Source organism: Halyomorpha halys, unplaced genomic scaffold, assembly GCF_000696795.3.
Source record: "Halyomorpha halys isolate HHAL.00 unplaced genomic scaffold, Hhal_1.1 Scaffold910.1, whole genome shotgun sequence".
Lineage (NCBI taxonomy): Eukaryota > Metazoa > Arthropoda > Insecta > Hemiptera > Pentatomidae > Halyomorpha > Halyomorpha halys.
The window spans coordinates 575188-594846 of NW_027106583.1; the positions used below are offsets into that span (position 1 = coordinate 575188).

The 19659-nt window shown below is 32.1% G+C and overlaps 2 protein-coding genes across 2 annotated transcripts in view; one reads left to right on the forward strand and one right to left on the reverse strand.

Annotated features, from left to right (window-relative positions):
- The window catches only part of LOC106687060 (ataxin-2 homolog), a 130795-nt gene extending 119052 nt beyond the window's left edge, over positions 1-11743 (forward strand). Inside the window, exon 2 of the mRNA XM_014430740.2 lies at positions 9658-11743. Coding sequence (XP_014286226.1) covers positions 9658-10551 — 894 coding nt within the window. The 3' untranslated portion in view covers positions 10552-11743. The remainder of the gene's footprint in view (positions 1-9657) is intronic.
- A 260-nt stretch (positions 11744-12003) lies between these two features.
- LOC106687059 (transmembrane 9 superfamily member 2) overlaps positions 12004-19659 on the reverse strand; it is a 34616-nt gene continuing 26960 nt past the window's right edge. Inside the window, exon 12 of the mRNA XM_014430737.3 lies at positions 12004-12018. The gene's annotated coding sequence lies outside the window, so the exon portion shown is untranslated. The remainder of the gene's footprint in view (positions 12019-19659) is intronic.

Here is a 19659-nt window from a genome sequence, read left to right on the forward strand (position 1 = left end):
ATATATATATATATATATCATATATCATAATCTAAGATCATTACAGCATAGCAGTTTGAGGATTCTGCTTAAACAGCCACCTCCAATTGTTTCTATCCGCCATTAATTTTCTTCTTTCTTTCCAGTTTAGATTTCGTCCATGAAGGCTTCCTGGACATTCTGCTCTCAGTTGATTGTGGGCCAAACTTTAGGCCGCGTCCTCTCTTGGCTTCATAGGCCTTTCAGGCAAGATGATAGGTATGATGGATAGGTATTCAATGAAGAGGGCCAAACCACCTTAGTTGGGACTCCTCTATATCATGGTATATATCCTTATTGTAGTATTCCTTATCATGGCCCGCCTGGTTACTTCTCAGATGCCATTTCCATTGCTTGGATTCGTCCTTTATGTTTTATTGGTATTGTCTAAAATTCAGAGGAATATGTGAACTGTGGTACAAATGTGAACTTTTATAACTTGATTTTCCTTCTTTTCTGTATAGGAAGGTTTTGTGTAGGGTCCAAAACAACCGACCAGCAGCATTAAGCCTGACCAACATTTCTAGCCTCACTCGAGTAGATGAGATCCAAGATATTTCAAATGTACCTGTTCATTTCTAACCCAATTTATCCTGAGTACTCTCACTACTATCCTGGGTTTTCGTCAATCCATATTACTTTTGTCTAATTAATAGTCAATTATGATGAATAGACAAAAATTCTTGATTGGAGAATATTCAGGTTTTACTGCAGGTCTGCCAATACTACAATACCCTTGGTATAGCAAATCCGATTATAACTAATGGGTATAACACACATAATGTTAAGTTGAAAACTCGATTGTCACACTGCCTTTTTTGATAGTTTTGTCAATAGAATGTTTCCGGATGAAAATTAGCAGAACTTAGTTATGATTAATACTTTTTCGACCTTGTAACCATTTCCAGTTCTTCTCCAGTTTATAACTCAGAAATATTAAATGAAAAAAAAATTAAATAAAGGATTATTATAGAAAATTTAATTTTAAAAAGATTTTCCGATTTGATGCGTCCTAAAGGCGTAATGCCTTATAGTAAAGGCATTTACACTCCTAGAGGAAGAAAACAATAGAGACAGTATTTTGGGGTCTTAACTTTAATATTCAGTGGTCCAAGTAGCTTGGACCGTTGGAGCGTTGTGATTTCTTCATAATATTACTCCCCCCACCATTGACTTCTCGTTGCATTCATTGAGGTACGGTAGATTGCTATACTGTTCACGTAAGCAACTAGAGTAGGTTTTTTTTTGTTTTTATAAAATTATATTTTTTTTTTATTTACTACTACAGAGCGAACGCACAGATCCTTGCGGGAGCAGGGGAGGAACTGAGGATGGTTGTGGGTTTGTTGCTGTATTCTCCATTCGTACGCAAGAGGTTGTACTGAACTTCAAGGAAACAACCACCAGGTTTATTTTCGAGATAATAAAGAACCAAGGATAAAGGCTAAAGTGGAAAATTTATTTTTAGTTCTTCATTTTATAGAAAACTCTCCGTGTTCGGACCTGGTGACTCAGAAATTCTGTCTCTTACTCCAATGGACCCCTTCAAGTAAAAAATAGATAATAGAAACCATAAAGAAAACTAAAATGTTTTACAATTTTTAGAAATAGAGAAAAATTACTCATAGATTAATTTGTTCACATTGATCAGAATTTTCAAAATGAATAAATATTCTTTTTAAAGATTATAGATAGTGTTCACCGCCCTGAATATTATACCTAAAATTAATATTCCACTAATTAAAAGAGTTTAAATTACATGCTGTCATAAGTAAAAACTCCTATAAATGAAAATAAAATAAGAAATCCAAACGTAGAACTAACAGTAGGCCTCTACTGAAGAAAGGGGTCTGTAATATGTAATAAAAACCTGTCACTCACTTTCTCCTGACATAAAATCAAACCAGTCTAAAAAAATAGAATCAACGGCCTAAAATTCTTTAATAAATGATTTACAATAAATAAAGTAATAATAAAACTTTTTATGAAAATATATCCGACTGAAAAGATGGCGAAAGGCCCCTGGATTAACAGATTTTTTGCTGTCAAAATTCCCAACATATTTAACTTTATTAATGACTTGTCCTTTTAATGAACGGTTAACTAGTGAGGTTGTTTAAATTTATATTTTTCTCATTGTTCAATTATTTATAGTTATTCAAAATATTTATGTTCCCTAGGCAAATTAAAGAATCATAGGTGAGTATTATAAAATATATCAAATAAAGCTTCATATATTTTTTAAACCACCACATTACACCTTAACATCGCCGCTTTCTGAATCATCCGTTAATTAAAATGATAATATGATTTAACCTAATGTATTCATTTTGTTTTAATTTGTATTTTTTAAAAACGCCTACAAATTCTGCCCCATTTTTATCGTGTTCTTAGTAAAATATTGTAATAAATAATTTAACTACAGATGGACAATATTGAGATTTCCGATTTGTTAAAATTAAAATTTATTATATATTAAATTTAACTTCGTCCATTTTCTTTATGATGTATTTTTCCTCATATGTATTTTTAAGAAAAAAAAAATATCACAAAGAAGAATTCTGTAAGATAAAAAAAATAAAAACTTTAATGAAATGAATTTTTAATTAAAAATGAAACGACATTAGAAACGACAATGACAGAAAGATCTTAGATAAATTTTTTTTTAATATATATAATCTAGTTTCTATCCGAGTTGTAAAGCAAAAAAAAAAAAAAAACATGGAAGGCGAAAATTATTAGCCAAAAAATTTCATTTTTCTGTTATAAAATATTCTGTCAGGAATACAACTATTTAAAAAAAGATTATGCGAAGGCATAATGCAATAGGGAAAGATAGAGCGATCTCGGCTTTTCTCGGTAGAATGGAATATTTCTATTTTTCCTTTTTATCTCCTATATTTATTCATAAAATTCTTTAATATTTTGTATTTATCTAATATTTATTATACCTAATAATGAGAACTACTTATTTTTTCCAATAAACAAAATTAAAAATACTTTGGAAAACGATATTTTTTTTAATTCGTTATTTAAGCCTCATCAGACTAATCGAGAGAAAAAATAATGAAAAATCGATTCTATCGAAAACGTTGCTGCTGCAATACCCACCTTGGGTACTTACACATTACATAACATGTAATTTCAGTTTCGTAGGACTTTTCATTTTTGAGCTAGGCTCTTCAATGACCATTTTGCTAGACTTATATAAATATGTATTGCTGCCGAAAACTCGAAATTTTGCATGATCGCAACTTAGTAAAAAAAAGTTAAAGTAACTTAATATTACTTTAAAGTAAGTGAAAGTAACTTAATTTTCAAAATTAAATAATTAACGAAATTTATGAATGATATTAACTACATCAGCTCTTTATATTTATATTTCAAGATTCTAAAAATCAATCTAAAAGTGGCATATTTGTGGAAGAGATTCAAAGGCTCGCGGTACTATGCAAAAAAAATAATAATAATAATTTAAAAAAATAGAATTATTATTTCATACCTTACCATAAAAATCAATGTAATATCTATCATAGCACACACAAAAAACAAAAAGTTGAACAAGTATTACGAAACTGCAAATTTGTGGGTTGATCTACAAATGACTTCTGATGTCATTGATCCTTAATAAATAAACCGAAAGAAACCAGGACATTTGTAGGTGTTTTGTGATTAGCAACTCTTTTCATTTAAAATAAATAAAACATATTTTGAAATAGAACCTTTTCAATGCTCCAAATACATAATTTTTTAAATTGTTAAATTAAAATTCAAATTGACTCGTTGGCCGACACGACAGCGCTCATGAAGTCCTGCAAAGTGGGGCGAAAAGTCGGAAAATGAGTAGTTGTTAACTATTTTTGTTCCTTTTGACCGCGCTCTCGACCATATCATTCATATTTTGGAGAAATATTTGATTAGGGATTGTTTAATTCTTTAGAAGAGAGTACATAATGAGGTATAGGAAATTATATAATTAATTGATTGGAGATGGTCGGGGGTGCGGTAAGCAAAGAAAACATAAATAAACAAAAAAACATTTATTTATGCCTACGTTTCGACCTGAGTTTCATTACGTTACGTTCGACTTCATCAGGGAGTCAAGTGAGGAGGAATGTTGGCTAAAAATTGAAAAATATCTTTTTAGTCAACATTCTCCGCTTGACTCCCAGATGAAGACCTGAAACTGTAATCATCAAGAATATAATATAATCATTTCATAATTCTAATATATGGATATTTTTCGATTACCTAAAAAGTATCACTGACTTACTAAGCTCGCTATTCTAACTTACTGATTAAAAGTAGATAAGAATTTTTGGATTGTCATTAAAACTAATTTCTATAACACCAAATATGGTCGAGAGCACTCTTATAATGTGCCAAACATCTCATTTACCTAGCAATTTTAAATAATACCTAGCAAAGGAACTGCAGTTGGAGAACTCACCAAATTCCGTTCAATGAAATTTTTTTCGTGATTTAAATAAGTATGATTCAATTGTTAATACATAAATCAATTTATATGTTCCATCGTTATTTTTTAAATAAAAAAGCTTAATTTGTTGTTTATTGCTACAACAGGATTCGTGGTTTAAGAGAGTCAGGATAAGACACTATTATGCTCGGATATCTGCATCTCCAAATGAATCAAATAGAAGTTAATAAACATATATTCATTCATTAAGAGCGTACTCATCCATTCATCAAGACTATTTTGAATATCTATGATCACTGGTACTTCAAATGCAGATGCTTTTATCCATCCAAGGAGTGAGCAGACAGATTCACGAGTGACTGACGGTTGGTCTACTCAGCATATTTATGAGATCTCTACCTTTATGAAATGATTCTCTCTGACCTGCGTTAACATTCCATTCATATTCTATACAGCATGGGATACCCGGTTCGTTTGTTAAATAGTTGCCCAATTTAGAAATTTCGTATACACAACGAATTGAAAAAAAAATATATATATGGTCGCATCAATCGTTTATTTATATTTATATCTTGCAAATTTTACTAAACCACTATTAATTTACACGTTTCTAATACTCTCTGATTAAAAAACAAAACAAAAACTGTTAATACTAGAAAAGGGAGCGCGGTAGCCACGGGGTAAAGCGTGGCCACTAACTCCAAGGACTCGAGTTCGAATCCGGCTAGGCAGAAAATTGTTTTCTGTTACACTGCAGCTGTGAGACAACTCCTGTGAGTTCTGGAGCCTTCCTGGGGTTCACCCAGCCTCTTCAATTGGTTACCCTTAATTTCGTAAAACTTTGGCGGTCGAGCGTGACTGACCAAATCACCTTCTTGCACAACCGTTGGTCTAGTACCAGTACACCTTTACAAAGTACTGAACCCCTGACCCATCGAAGACCAGCGCTCTATTTTAGCAAAAAAAAATAAACCATATTTTGGTTCTCCTGAAAACTGGATTTTTATAAATTCACCAGTTTTGAATTCACCTGACGATATATTCGACATCATATTCATATAAGGACTATAACACTGAAATTATCTTAAATAATTGTGAATTTAATCATTAATTATAGGGCTTTAACCGAGTTTGTGTAAAAACATATACTTTTCATCAACCCATGCGGATGCATTTTGGCAATAGAATTGTGGTCCAATTTTTTCTCTTTCGTTCGAAGTTGAACTTTCTTTTTAATTCATTTATACTATCAAACCTGTTTTCATGTAGAGGTCATTTGTTCGATTGCTCCATTACAGCTTAGACCGCAATCTCTATTTCGCAAATTGAGAAGGTCTTTCTACTAATGAAATTTTTGGTCACTAGTTTAACCACGCTTCCCTTGCAATACCTGGAAATCAGCTGGTAAAACATTTTTCAAATGATATTTAATAGTACGCAAATGAATTCACGTTTTTCGTGTAAAGCTGGCTTGGCAAAATGTTGATAATGTAATATGGACATAACTCTAAATGATACTCATCTAATACTAAAAATCGAATCATTTTTATGACTATAACTAATTCGAAAGAACTAAGATAATTAACTATCATATCTAAAATGAATGATTTTATCCTAATAAAAATTAAATGGATCCGCTCGACCTTAAGTAAGGCCCAGTTAAGAGAATAGATCCTGAATAAGATAAATATTCTATAACACAAAGGACAGAGAAAAAAATATTTATTTTTAATTTTACTCATTGTCAATATAGAGACTAACTAACTATAACTAAAGATCACAACAAATATCACAGGAATTTAATTTTCCATCATCCTTACACTCATATTTCTTTTCTCAACCTTTGGGATTTGCGGTTAATCCATTTGTATAGCCTATGCGAACTAACCATTAAATTTATGTAGCCTGCTGCAAAAGGAACAAAAAAATAAAATTACAAACATTTTTAATGTTTTAAAGGGAAATAATCCTTGTGCTTACTCAAACAATGAGTATAGACCTAGAACCGGAGACAGTAACCTCGATCTAGCTCTCAGATAATGTCCTACACCACGATTGTTTTGGATGACACTGCACCCACGGATCGCCTACTTCCTTGGCCAAAACGGTGACGAGTCCCTCTAAGGATCCCTCTACATTCCGGGCACTGTGTGGGTCTAAGTGACCGTCAAGGGTTCAGGACGCCAAAATAAATAATTCATTGCTGAATAGTGTCGTGTTCTTTACCATATGCAATACAGTACGGTTTTACTTATAGATTAAACTATACAGTACACATCCTGAGTAAATTCTTTTCCACTACATTTGTAAAATAAATGCAGGTTAAAATCAAAGTTCTCTAAAGACTATAATGATTGGTATATGGAACTTCAAATCCTATTAATTTTTTTATTATACAAGGTGTTTCAGGGCTGTGTCCAAACTGAACTTATGAATTAAGGACCTCTGAACAGAACCAATTCCCTATGGAGGTACGCCCGTTAACGCTTTTGTTAGGAAATATTCATGTCTAAAGAGTTGCATTGTTATGAATTACTTAGTTTATAATAATTAAAATAGTATATATCGCAACTAATTTATTAATGAAATATGAAAATTAACCTTCATATTAAATTGTTTTCAAAGTGATTTTAGGCAATTAAGACAGGCTCGGCATTTTTCTACCACAGCAGTGGTGGCAAAATGTGTTTTTGTTACAAAAATTTCAATTAACCTTCTTCGTAAAGAATCAGGTTCATTGAGCTAGCTTAAATAAACATCTTTTTTTTAATGTCACCACAATCTGAAAATTTCAGTGATGTCAGATTTAGAGAGCGTGACTATAACATATAACCAGTGCAACTCGACTTAATGCTTTGAACAAAATTGAATGTAAATGTTAATACCTACCTACATTTCATTAATAAACTAGTTGGAACACTTATTAGTGTAGTCATTATAATTTAAATAATTCATAAAAATCAATAAAAGTGATTATGTTGATCATTAAGGCAGGTTCAGCATCTTTCTTCTGCGGCCGAACAGCACTGGATGCATGTTATTGTTACAGTATCCAGATGACAGACACCTCTGAAATTTTTGGTTTGTGGTGACATTAAAAAAAAATGTATGCAACCCTGCTTAATGATCTTAATTTTTTACGAAGAAGGTTAATTGTAACTTCCGTAACCCTAACACCTAAACAGTGTTGATCGGCCACTGCTGCTGTGCCGAACCTGTCTTAAATGCCTAAAATCACTTGAAAATTTAATCTAAATTTTTATTTAGATAATTCATGTTTCAATAACGAAGCAGTTAGAACAGATATTAATTTATATATCATAACCTAAGTAATTCATAACACTGCAAATCTTTAGATGTCAATATCTTCTAAGCAAAGCCCTGACATGCCACTAGAGGGAACTTTTTTCTTGTTTTGAGATCCTAATTAAAATTTCCAGTATGGAAACGAGATCCTGAAAAAACCTGTATATTATTTTGATTATTTCTACTTTTGATAAAATGTTATAGTTAAAGTGATTTATTACCTTCCTTCTGAAAATTCGATTGTAACTTAAGTAATACCTCATAGTTCTCATTAATAATCCGTTAGGTTTAAATTTGGTTTTGATTTATTAATTGATACGTTAATGAACCTTCATAATCGATCAAGAAAAAAAAATCTCAAACTTCAGTTTTTAATTTCAAAAAAGTATCCCAGATTTAATAGTATAATTTTATTAAAAATTTTGCTTTCCCCAGTTTTTCTTTTCTATCTCTCGTCATTTATCATAATCAGTCCGACATACTCTTTTGTCCCGATGCAGGTTAACTCCTGATATTATATTAGATATTACTCCTGATATACTATTAGCTTTCATAATGAAAGCTAATAGTATTAGTTCATGGTACAAGTGTAGAAACTAGTGTGGTAATAATACTAAAACTTATTTTTCTCATGATAGGGATGGCTATTAGTGATATTACAGGAATTAAAAAATACTAAAGATACAAGATAAAGATAAAAATAATCGATCGATTTTTCTTTTCTGATCGACACTACTATTAAATTTTTTCACCCTCACTTACCTTTATTTCATTTACAATAAGACTTACTGCATACTACATTGGATTTTTTGTAAAGTAATTTTAATAATCAAAATGAAGTTTTTCTTCTATTTAGCCAAAGCTCAGGACATGATACATTGATATTTCCTGTATTTATAATTGATAGTATTAATCAGATCACATGTTGCTGTAATTTCCTCCAAGAGTAATTTTAAAAATATTCTTTTCTTCATTAGTATTTTAATGAGTCCTTAAAGTCAAAATTTTGCACTTTTTTTATGTTTCATACAGGTTTTTTCTTTTTTTTTTTTTTAAGAAGACCGTATGAAGTAGATTGTAGGAAGATAGTCTTATTGGCGGTCAATAAAGGTATCAAAATAGTAAAAGAAAACTATTTATTGTTAACCAACATTTCGCTCCACTTTGCAGGGCTTTCTGATTGTAGTACAAAGGACAATCGATGGAAAACCAAAGTTGTTTTTTGTTTATTTTCAATTTAGGATTTAATTTATTTATAAACTTGTTTTTATGCTTATACATTCTGTATTTTGTAAATTGACCACTCTCCCCTAAGATGCTACTGAATTATTAGGTTTATTACTGAATTTATGTTCTGGTAGATCATAAATCATAAGTTCTATTTAAACTTTTAGTGGATTTATGGGTACTTTTTATATTTTACTACACTTATGCTCGGTATTCCACCACTCAGATTTCCTATTTCATTATTTATATTTATTTCGGAATTTCAATTGTTTCTTACAATATTTGTTTATATTAGGTTATATTATAGATTATATTAATTAAGTTATATTATAGTTTATATTAATTAAGTTATATTAAAGTTTATTTATATTATATGTTGTATATATTAAGTTGTTTATATTAATTTTAAATTTATCCATAAGTTTTATGGGCTTTTCCACTATCTAACTTCCTCATTTTTAAGACTATATAACATGTGATTTTTGTCTCTTAAAACTATTTTTCATTTTATAATTTCTGTCAGAAAAGACTAAGCTATCTCAGTCCCTCTCTCTCTCATTTTTATTTTTTTATTTTTGTAACTATTCAATCGACATTATATTGATACTACTGACAAACAAATAATTCTCAATCTCTCAGTTTTTAATGTTCCAACATTTCTGTTACAGGGATGGAGTGACCGACAGGCTTGTGCAAAGATAGGAGGATGGGACACTGCACCAAATACCCAGTACCACATCCAGACTGATGAGGGCCCAGAGAGATTCTTCAGGTACCAAACTATCAGTGGTCAGTATCGCAAGGAAAAGAGGTTGCAGGACGGCAGCGTCGTAGGAACCTACGGATGGGTGGACGCCAACGGATACCTCCGTCTGAGGGACTATATCGCCGATGACAAGGGCTACAGGATCGTCCGAACCAAGATGGTGCGGGTTGGTCAAGAGCCATCCACTACTACGACGACAACGCCTCGTCCACCACCCATCGCTCTCAGCGATTATCTAAAAGAGAAACAGTCCGAAGACTATAGGCCATCGAGTGTTGAGATAGTACCCAATGGTTACCCCAGCTCAACCATATCACCTGTCAACACCTATATTCAGCCTACAACATATCGGCCCTATCTTTACAACTTAAACTCGCTGGACCAGAAACCGTACGAGAGCCAACAACAACTGGTACAACAGCAGGTTCTAGCAGTCCAACAGCAGGTACAGGCTGCTCAACAACAACAATTCCAGGGCAACCAACAACAACAGTTCCAGGACGTCCAACAACAACAGCTACAGACTGCTCGACAACAGGTACAGCCGCCCCAACAACAGGAAGTTCCCTACGACGGAGTCTCCTTTACACAGAACGGCTTCAGGTACTACTTGCCTCGCCACTACCATGAAGAGGAGACCGCTGGAGACAGGAGAGCTGGAAGTTTCGGTTACATTGATCCGTTTGGCATCCGGAGGGTTATCTACTATAACACAGATCCTTCTTCAGGGTTCGTCCACCGGAAGAACAACAGATATGTAGGTTTCAATGCCACGCCATACGATCCGAGATATTGAGCCTTAGTGAGAAGAGGGATTTTAAAAAAACTCCCAAAGAAGCTAAACCGGTATCAATTAGTTCAACTATTTTCGTTCCAATGAACAGAAACAGATAGGACTTTGGTTTTAGCTTTACATTTGTGATAGCTTTTAATTCAGCGTTAGATTTTATGTGGATTTCTTATATCTAACTAGCTTTAATATACAAAAAGGGCAAGTTATAGTAGAAGATCCAGATAATACGCCATTATTGGATTTCAACAATAAGATCACATCAACTCAACATTAATAAAATTATCTATAAAATAATTCAGAGGAACCGACATTATTCATTTGAAATTCTTTGCTTAATAAAGTTTTAGAATGCTAAAGCATGACTAGGTGGCGACATAATTAGTTAAATAAGGAATCCACTACAATAAAATTAAGACATTTAGGGTGACACCTCCTAGTCTCTATAACAAATTAACAATTATTAATAATTTATATTGCTATTAGATTTATATTTCTTTAAGTACAGATTCATCCAAAAAAACTGTGAATGTAGTCTAACTATTAGATCTATCCCTAGGCTAATACGACCATAGTTAAGGTGCCATAGAGGCCTTGACAATGAAGGCGCATTGAAAAAATGAGCCCTGGTTTCAATGCCTCAACCCTCTATTTATTTACTTTTAAGAATATTATTATAAACATTGGATTAAAAAATAGTGATATAATATATGTTATATTATGACAGGCTCTTTTGAAATTGTTCATTGATTTAATCCAGATAATAATAAAATAAGGAATAATTAATTTTATTTATAATTTATTTACCCATACATTTGGATTAACATAGATTACTTTCACGCATCGTAGGAGTAAAGTGAAAACGTTGGTACAATAGAAACATTGTATTTATTTCATATTTCATTTTATGTTTAATTATTTACGTTTAAAAGTGTTTGTATGTTATACCTAATATCCTACTGAAGTAACCTTCCTTCTAATTCTCAAACCTAAATAAAAATGTAAAATCATTTCGATAAAAAGGTTTTATCAATAATAGTTTATAGACAGTAGTTTATGGATTTCTTGATAATAGTTTGTAGAGGTATAAAAAATAATTCACTGTACTTTTTGAATATATTGAGAGAAATTTAGATATTTTATCAAAAGTTCCCACAAAACATTAAATGTATATTTGCAGAAAAAAATAAATAAATTATAATACATAAGTTTTATTTATATACCATACTTTCACACTAAAATTAAAACATTTTATCATTATAACACTATAACTTAGACGAATACAGAAGATTTAAACTAAAAAAAAATAAATAAATTAAAAAAAACTCACCGAATTCCTTTAAATATTTTTCAGTCATAAAGTCTTCTTTTCTCAAGTAAGATAATCAAACAGGTTTTACAGTTTAATTACACATTTCCAATTGTCCAGTGAGTCAGTGGATGAGCTATAACATCCAATGAACAAGATGTAGGCTGCAATTGAAAACATTTGTATTGTTTGTAATAAATAAAAATTATCAAAGGCATTAAAGGAAAGAATTAATATTGTGAAGCACTACTGAATGTAGTCACACAACTTATGGAATCAAAGCTATCGAAGTCAGATTTACTGTATTTTCCCAAAGGTCTTAATGTTGACATAAAAACCAAATTTTCCCTGGTAAGAACCTTTTTTTAAGGTGGGCCATGATAAGCACATCTCCCCTGTATAGTGCAATTATCAAACTTGGTTTAGGTACAACCAAATGACTTTAATAATGCTTAGAGTTATTTATCCAATACTTTCAAAAATACTAACCATAAATCAAAAACGCAGTAAGGTAAAATACATCAAAGAGTTTCTGGTGAAAAATCAAAAGATCTTACCTACTGACAAATCCTTAACAATAACAAGTAAAAATTAGAATTATTTAGTCGTAAAATAAAATACAAATCTCGAGAAATCAACCATTACTCTCTTAAAAGAAGAATACGAACCAGAAAAAACAAAGGAAAAATCCTATGAACGACCTAGAATGATCACGCTACAAAACCCTCCAAGATTTGTAATATGAATTTCATCATTACCCTTGTGTTTAATCATCTTAAATGAAAAGCTTCGATATTGTGACATGAAACTTGTGAAATATATACAGGCTTTGAACAGTGATTTGTTAACTGACTTAATTTTGTATTCAAATAAATCACTTATATTGAAATATTATAAAGACAATAAAAAATACCTAAAATCATAATTTCGTAACTTCATAGTTTGGTAACAGTATTAATTTTTAGTAATTCTTTGAGTAAAATGTTTTACAACAATTTTCTCAGTTTAAGTAGATTCTCAAACTCAAATTCCCCAACTTTTCTGGTTTTCAAATTATTAGGGATTACACAGTTCACACCTAACCTTTTCAGGCGACGTCTTGCGGAAAACTACATAACTCAAGAGTAAATGTAAATGAGTCAGTCCGTAATTCTACTTTAAGCATGAATACATCCATATTGAAAATATATATTACTGCATGAAAAAAATAAAACAAATAAATATAAATATAAAAACACTGACACGTTAGAAGCTATGATAAGGCACATTAAAACAAATCACACACTAAAATCCTAAAAAATTTGTATCGTTTTAAAATAGACAGCATGAGTCTGATAAAAGAGCAGCAATTTATCACATTTATGTAATATATTACAACACTGTATAGTACGTGCAGTAAACCGAAATAGTTATGGGGATAATAAGTAACTAAAAGGAGAATTTTGATTACCTGTAGACTGGCGGTTATCAAATGCATTATTAATAATTATTAACATCTTGGTAGTAGTGCAATGTGCATATTAGCAGCCTAAGGCGGAGCAGCAAAATTTCACTGCCTTTATTTAAATATTTAAATTTAATAAACTAAAATATAGAAAACTTTTGGGCAAGAACTATCATCATTATTGTGTATTATACAGTTTAGAAATAAAACAGATATTTATATATGTTTTACAATATAATAATCAGATTGATCACTAAAATTATTACATGTAGGCCACTTACACCGATATAGCAAATATATAATGCGCTCATGATAGGGAGACAAAAAGCATGCCTACTTATATATTCATAATAAAATACTTTCTTTTATTTTACGTGTGGACTTATTGAAATATTATAAGGTCCTATGCTAACGAAGTGAGAGAGGTTCGAAGCGAAAGAGTCTTCATTAGCGCATTAGCTTATGTCCTAACAGGAAAAATATAACTCGATGATCGCTTAGTCCTAATAAGAAAATTCAAACATATATGATATGGTTGAGAGTCCACATTGAACATTTTAAGCCCAAAAAAGGACACTCATGGAGCTCCAAATGTTTAATAAGAGTATTTAACTACATTCCACATATTTGATTCTTAGTCCGATTAAGGAACCACTGTGCTGTACTTGTCCAGTTAGAAAAAATAACTTATATTTGTTATAGTATTTTTCTTTATTTTTACTAATAAAGAAATTTTAGTAATGAAGTTTAATTTTTTAAATAATAATTTGCTATTTATTTGATACCATGATATATTTTTATTGCTAATCAGTGCCCATTTCATAGGTTGAGTTTACAGGTGATAATGTTCATACAACAGTAATTTTTTAAAAAAAATTAAAATCACATGAATACATACATATAAGCACGTATGTATAGTATAAATGGATTAGGAAGAAATTCAAGGCCACCGATACACAAGTATACAATTGATTCAGTTATAAAGTGACGGGAACAGACTGCTGATCCGGCTGTCTTCCCGAAGGCGGTGGCGTTCATCATTCAAACCACGAGCGGCAGCTAGGCCATCCTAAGGTCAGAAGTGGGTGACTTATATGGAACCAAAGGATCTTATTTTTTTTTTTAGGTCAGTCGGCACTTGGGTAAGAAAGTTCTGAACAAGGGGAAAATAGGACCATTTTTTAAAAATATTCACTCAGGTTATTTGATGATTTTTTTAGAAAAATAGCTCTTCAAAAATGAGTTTTTCCATTTACAAAAGTATTTTTGAAATGAGCACATTTCTGTTATCAAGGTCAACAAATTTTACATCTCGTAGAGTAATCTCATAAAAAAAATTCATCGGTTTATGAAGGCAGGCTTTAATGAATCTTACATGAATACATTGAAAAGTAATGATAATATAGCACGACCCTGAGGCACTCCGTTTGTAAATTTCATCCAAAATAAAAAAATATTTATTATTCTATAGCCTCTGGACGAGGTCATTTTATGAAATATCATTTTTATTCTCTAATGTGTAAAGAGAATGAAAGATTATTTCCTCGTTACTATACGTAAGTGGCGAACTAAAAAAACTCAGTAAAAATTGAATTTGAGTACTGGTTTCAAATTTAGGAGGCGGAAAAATTTTAATTTTGATATCCCATTATTGCAAGGGTGTTTTTAAGGAATTAAGATACATATTTGTAATGAATCTTTGTAATGCATTTTTGCTGTGTTGAAAAATACAATATGTCGTCTAAGAGAAAAGCTTTATTAAAAAACAACTAAGTTGTACTGCCAAACTTCATTGTGCTGCTAATACTTATTTTAATCTAATCAGACAATATTTTTGATCTTATGATAAATAGGCCTAACGATTGAACAATAATAATTATAACCCCTCACTTCCAGTGAGCTCCCAATATGATTATGGTCAACATTGTCAAAAGCACCAACAACGTCCAGAAATACCACCGCCAAATTACTTCTCTTTACTTTTTGCATCCTTTAATATCGCGTAGATAATTCTTACATTGACGTGTGTTCCCGGGAATCCCTTTATAAAACTCCTTTGATTTCTATGAAATGTGATCTGTTTCCTTAGTTCATGGTAGAGAATTTTCTCTATAATTCGGCGCACGATCGAATATATCGTGAATGGCCCCCAGATTGATATATTATTTGCATCTCCTGCGCGTTTATATATTAAAATCGTGCTTCCCCGCCTAAGTGGTTCCGGTACATAGGCCACCCTCAGCATTATCTCCGTAATTACCTTCATGATATGGTCTAGTTTTTTTTATTGATTCAGTTTCTACTGAAATCCAATTCGGCATCAGTGCCTGTTTTTTATGGAAAATCTTCGTAAGCGTGTGGAATATGTTTCAGAGGAGATTTAAGCTTTCAAAAAGGGTCTTATAATCCCTCTCAATTTCAGTAACTTTTAAGGAACATTACTTAAGAGCGTCGGCATTCATGATCTTTTGCACTACTTTTTTTCTTTTATTGAAATAATTATATTGTGCAACCTCATATTGATACTGTTCTTGCCGACGACTCCGAACTGCTTTATTGGCCCTCTGCGGATTTGATACTTCCAGCACCTTTGTCCACCATATTAGATTTACTTTTCTTCCTCATCTTATAAAATTTAACGGCTGAAGGCAGGGGTGCTGGTAGTTCTCCATTGATAACTACCAGTCTTTAGAAATATTAAGAACATGCCTACGGCCTCATCCAAATGCGCAGTATTCATGACGTTTTGTTCTAAAAGGCTGTTGAAAGTAGCAGACCATTTTGCAATGTCCTCCTTTATTTTAGATTATGTGTGCTTCCAATAAAAAGCACATACATTAATATACATTAAATAATAATAAAAAAAAAAAAAGGTACAACAATATTGCTAAACATAAGGCACAGGGGTCCTCCGATGACAGAGGAGTAGATAGCGTGAGATTGACCCCCAGCAGGAACCACAGTGGAGGGGAGTTGCAAGTCTGTGCCTCACGGCTGGTACGCTAGGTCCCGTAGAGGTGCCGCTATTTTTAATAATCGCTGCAATGCCTGGGCCGATTTTCGTAGGATTTCAGACACATCCACACGCATGCAATTTTCGCTACGATCAGATGCACAAAGCCTAATTAGATGAGGCACTAACGTGAAGCCGATGCGTCACTGTTATCGGCCAGAGCCGTCTATCCAAAACTAAACTATCTGAATAACCTCCTCGAACCAGGCCGTGCTACCAAAATATTTTCACTTTTTTATTTTGAGTTATTTAGTTTTTAAACTAGAAGGAAATTAAATACCTCATAAGAAGCAGACGGCAGTTGTGGCCAAACTGCCTAACATGTGCTCACACCTGTACTATATTTGATAGTAGTCACTGAGAGCCAAGCTAAAGAGAGGAACTGATCTATATAGACTTGAAGATTTTCCCCTTCTCATTACTACACAATTACTAGCACTATGAAGCCTTTTTGAAGGGATGGGTAGCCCTATTTGCCTCTATCTATTCTAAATTCATGTAAATCTCTGTCCTAAGACGCTCTAATTGACACTCTCCTCTAGTTCTAACCTATCCTCACTATATAAGACGTATAAAGGAAGCAATTTAGGAGACTTGTAGTAAATAGTAGTCTATAGGCAATAGTTGTACATAGTATGTCATAATCTATGTATATAATGTAAGTATATATAAAAATAATATAAAGTATATTACACCATACTGGGGTCATATTCCTGCAACTTAGGAAATACATGAAGAAGACTGAAACTTAGGAATGATCCTGGAATCCAAAGACCTCTAGAAATAAATAAATACAACAGACTTCTAAAATGAAAAGACTGATTTCATTATTTTATACAGTAGAATCAATTTTTAATTAAATTATGAATTTAGGATATATTATTTTTTTCCTTTTTATTAGAAAAGTAAATTATTAACGTTAAGGGTCAAAATATACAAGGAAGCAAAAATTTAAAATCCAAAAAATTGGATAAATTAAAATGTTTAGTAAAATATTTGGAAAAATAGTGTTTTTTTATGATAGGGAAATTCCAAATTTTACCACACCCAACAAATTGTAGCAACATCCCTGCTTGCTGACAAGTGGTTCAAATGATTTGTTGCTCTCGCGAAAAGTCTAAAACATTGTTTTACATATCCCTTATTTCGTCATTTAAATTGGCATTGTGTCGTTCTGCGTAAGGTATTTAATAAATACATGAACATGGCAATCAATAAAGTCTGGAGACCCGGGTCAGCGAACGTTGCCCACTCAATGCCGTCCCACACGAATCTAAAACTGATAGGAGTATAATCCAAAGAGCTAAGTTTTTCTTTTTAGCATATCCTTATATGACTCAAGGTCTGACCACGCCCTCTCTACTCCTGTCTACGGATATCGCTAATCGTAGGCGATACATGCGCCAAAATGTGACGAAAGCGTAGATGTTTGAGATATGAAGGAGAAAGACGAATGAACTAAAACTTAATTTAAAATCAGCAAACCTTGCCCTTTTTTTAACATTTTTGGTTTTACAACTGTAGAATTAAATCTATATTTCTGCCTAATACTACTTACGGTACACTTACACCATACGAAACACGTACTATAACAATGACCTCTCGTTCTTACAGTTATTTTACTCTAGGACTTCCATGGTCGTGAAAATCGTTTTCGGATCTTACCACCAACCGTCACACCAGGCCAAGGTTCCTTTTCGTTCCCTTTCGTCTATATTTAAGAAACCAAGATTCATTTCCTTGCTTATCAGTAGAGTTCCTTGAAGCTATGTTTTCTAAATATTGCAACGAGCATATTTATATAACTCTATCTCCCACTAACGTAATATTAGAGGATATGATAGCTACGCGGGCTGCAGCGAGGTCCCAGAGTGTTTACTTCAGAAGGTTGTGAGTTGGAATCCCACCTGCGTCAGTCAATATTTATTTTATGGAGATTCCGGGAAATGAATCATTCCCACTCTGGAGAGTTTCATTGTTTTTTTTTATAAAAAAAAGAAGGAATTTCTCACAGTTTCCATCACCTATTAGAAGTATCTCATCAAATGGCTAATAAAGGCTAGGTTGCAGGAACCTTAGTTATTATTTCTTAGTTAAATTAGGGTAATAATAAATTATGTACCGAAAACAATATTAGCAATACTACAATTGATGATTTCTCATCAAAATATTTACTTCTTTATTTGTAAATATTTATAGAAAGAAACAATTTTCTAAATCACTGAATAATTATTACTACAAGTGAACTTCTGATTTAATGTTTCGGATCAGGCTACTTAGGCGTGACTGACATGGATATCGAACAGAGGGCAAACAATCTGAGAATGGGGGCGTTCACACAGTTAAGGGCTAAGCGAAAGTATGTAGACTGAAGCACATCAGGAATGGCTGAAGAAGACCTGGTGGAAGGAGGTTCAGGAGTAGGCCAGCGTGATCCTCGCTGGTTCCCAGAAGTCAGGATGTGATGGGGGAGATAAGCGGCTAGCTAAGGATAGTTGTCTATAATATAATGACAGCTTCACACCGTTAGCAAATGGTTTTTCCAAAACTAAAGGGAGGGGTATTAGTGAAAGCGCTAGCGTTGGCTGTTCCGAGCGGTTTTTGTTTTCAAACACCAACTAGTCCAAAACCACGAGGAAAAGAAGGAAATTATTTCATCTCAATATTTCATTACTTTAATGAAAATTATACATAGTTACAGGTTAAAATGGATGACCGTGCCAATAATAGTTCGTTAGCCGATGAACGATGGCGGATGATTCAAACGTGCTAATTTTTTATTCGGAGCTTCATTTCATTAAAATTATCCACACTACTAAAAACCTTAATATAACACAAATTAATATAACTTTCTTTTCTTTCCAAATAACGAGAAAATCAATATTTTGTGAATTTATTTTAGCAAATATGATAGAAAATACTACACTAAAGAACGAAGTATGTCAACTAGTTCTCGATTGTAGAGTAGTAGAAAATTTACTCCAGTTTAAATAATATTCTATGAATTTTTGTAGGTAGTTTGGAACTCTAAATGAAAAGTTTTTATCGATTAAAATAAACTACAGGGGGCGTACACCTTAAATACTTCAATATATAAATATTTTAATGACAGTTACTGTTTCCCCAGTACATTTATTTTATTTTTAAACCAGATCGGCCTGGTGGGCCTTACATGGTTGATATAACTTATATTATATATATTTTTTAACAGTTGATTATGATGGGGTATAGTCATACAAATGACACCCCTAACTATATAAAATGTTCTTATTAAAAGAAAAAAAAATAATAATAAAATAAATAGATAAGAATAATGTTTCTTAATAAAAGAGGAAAGTAAAATTAATA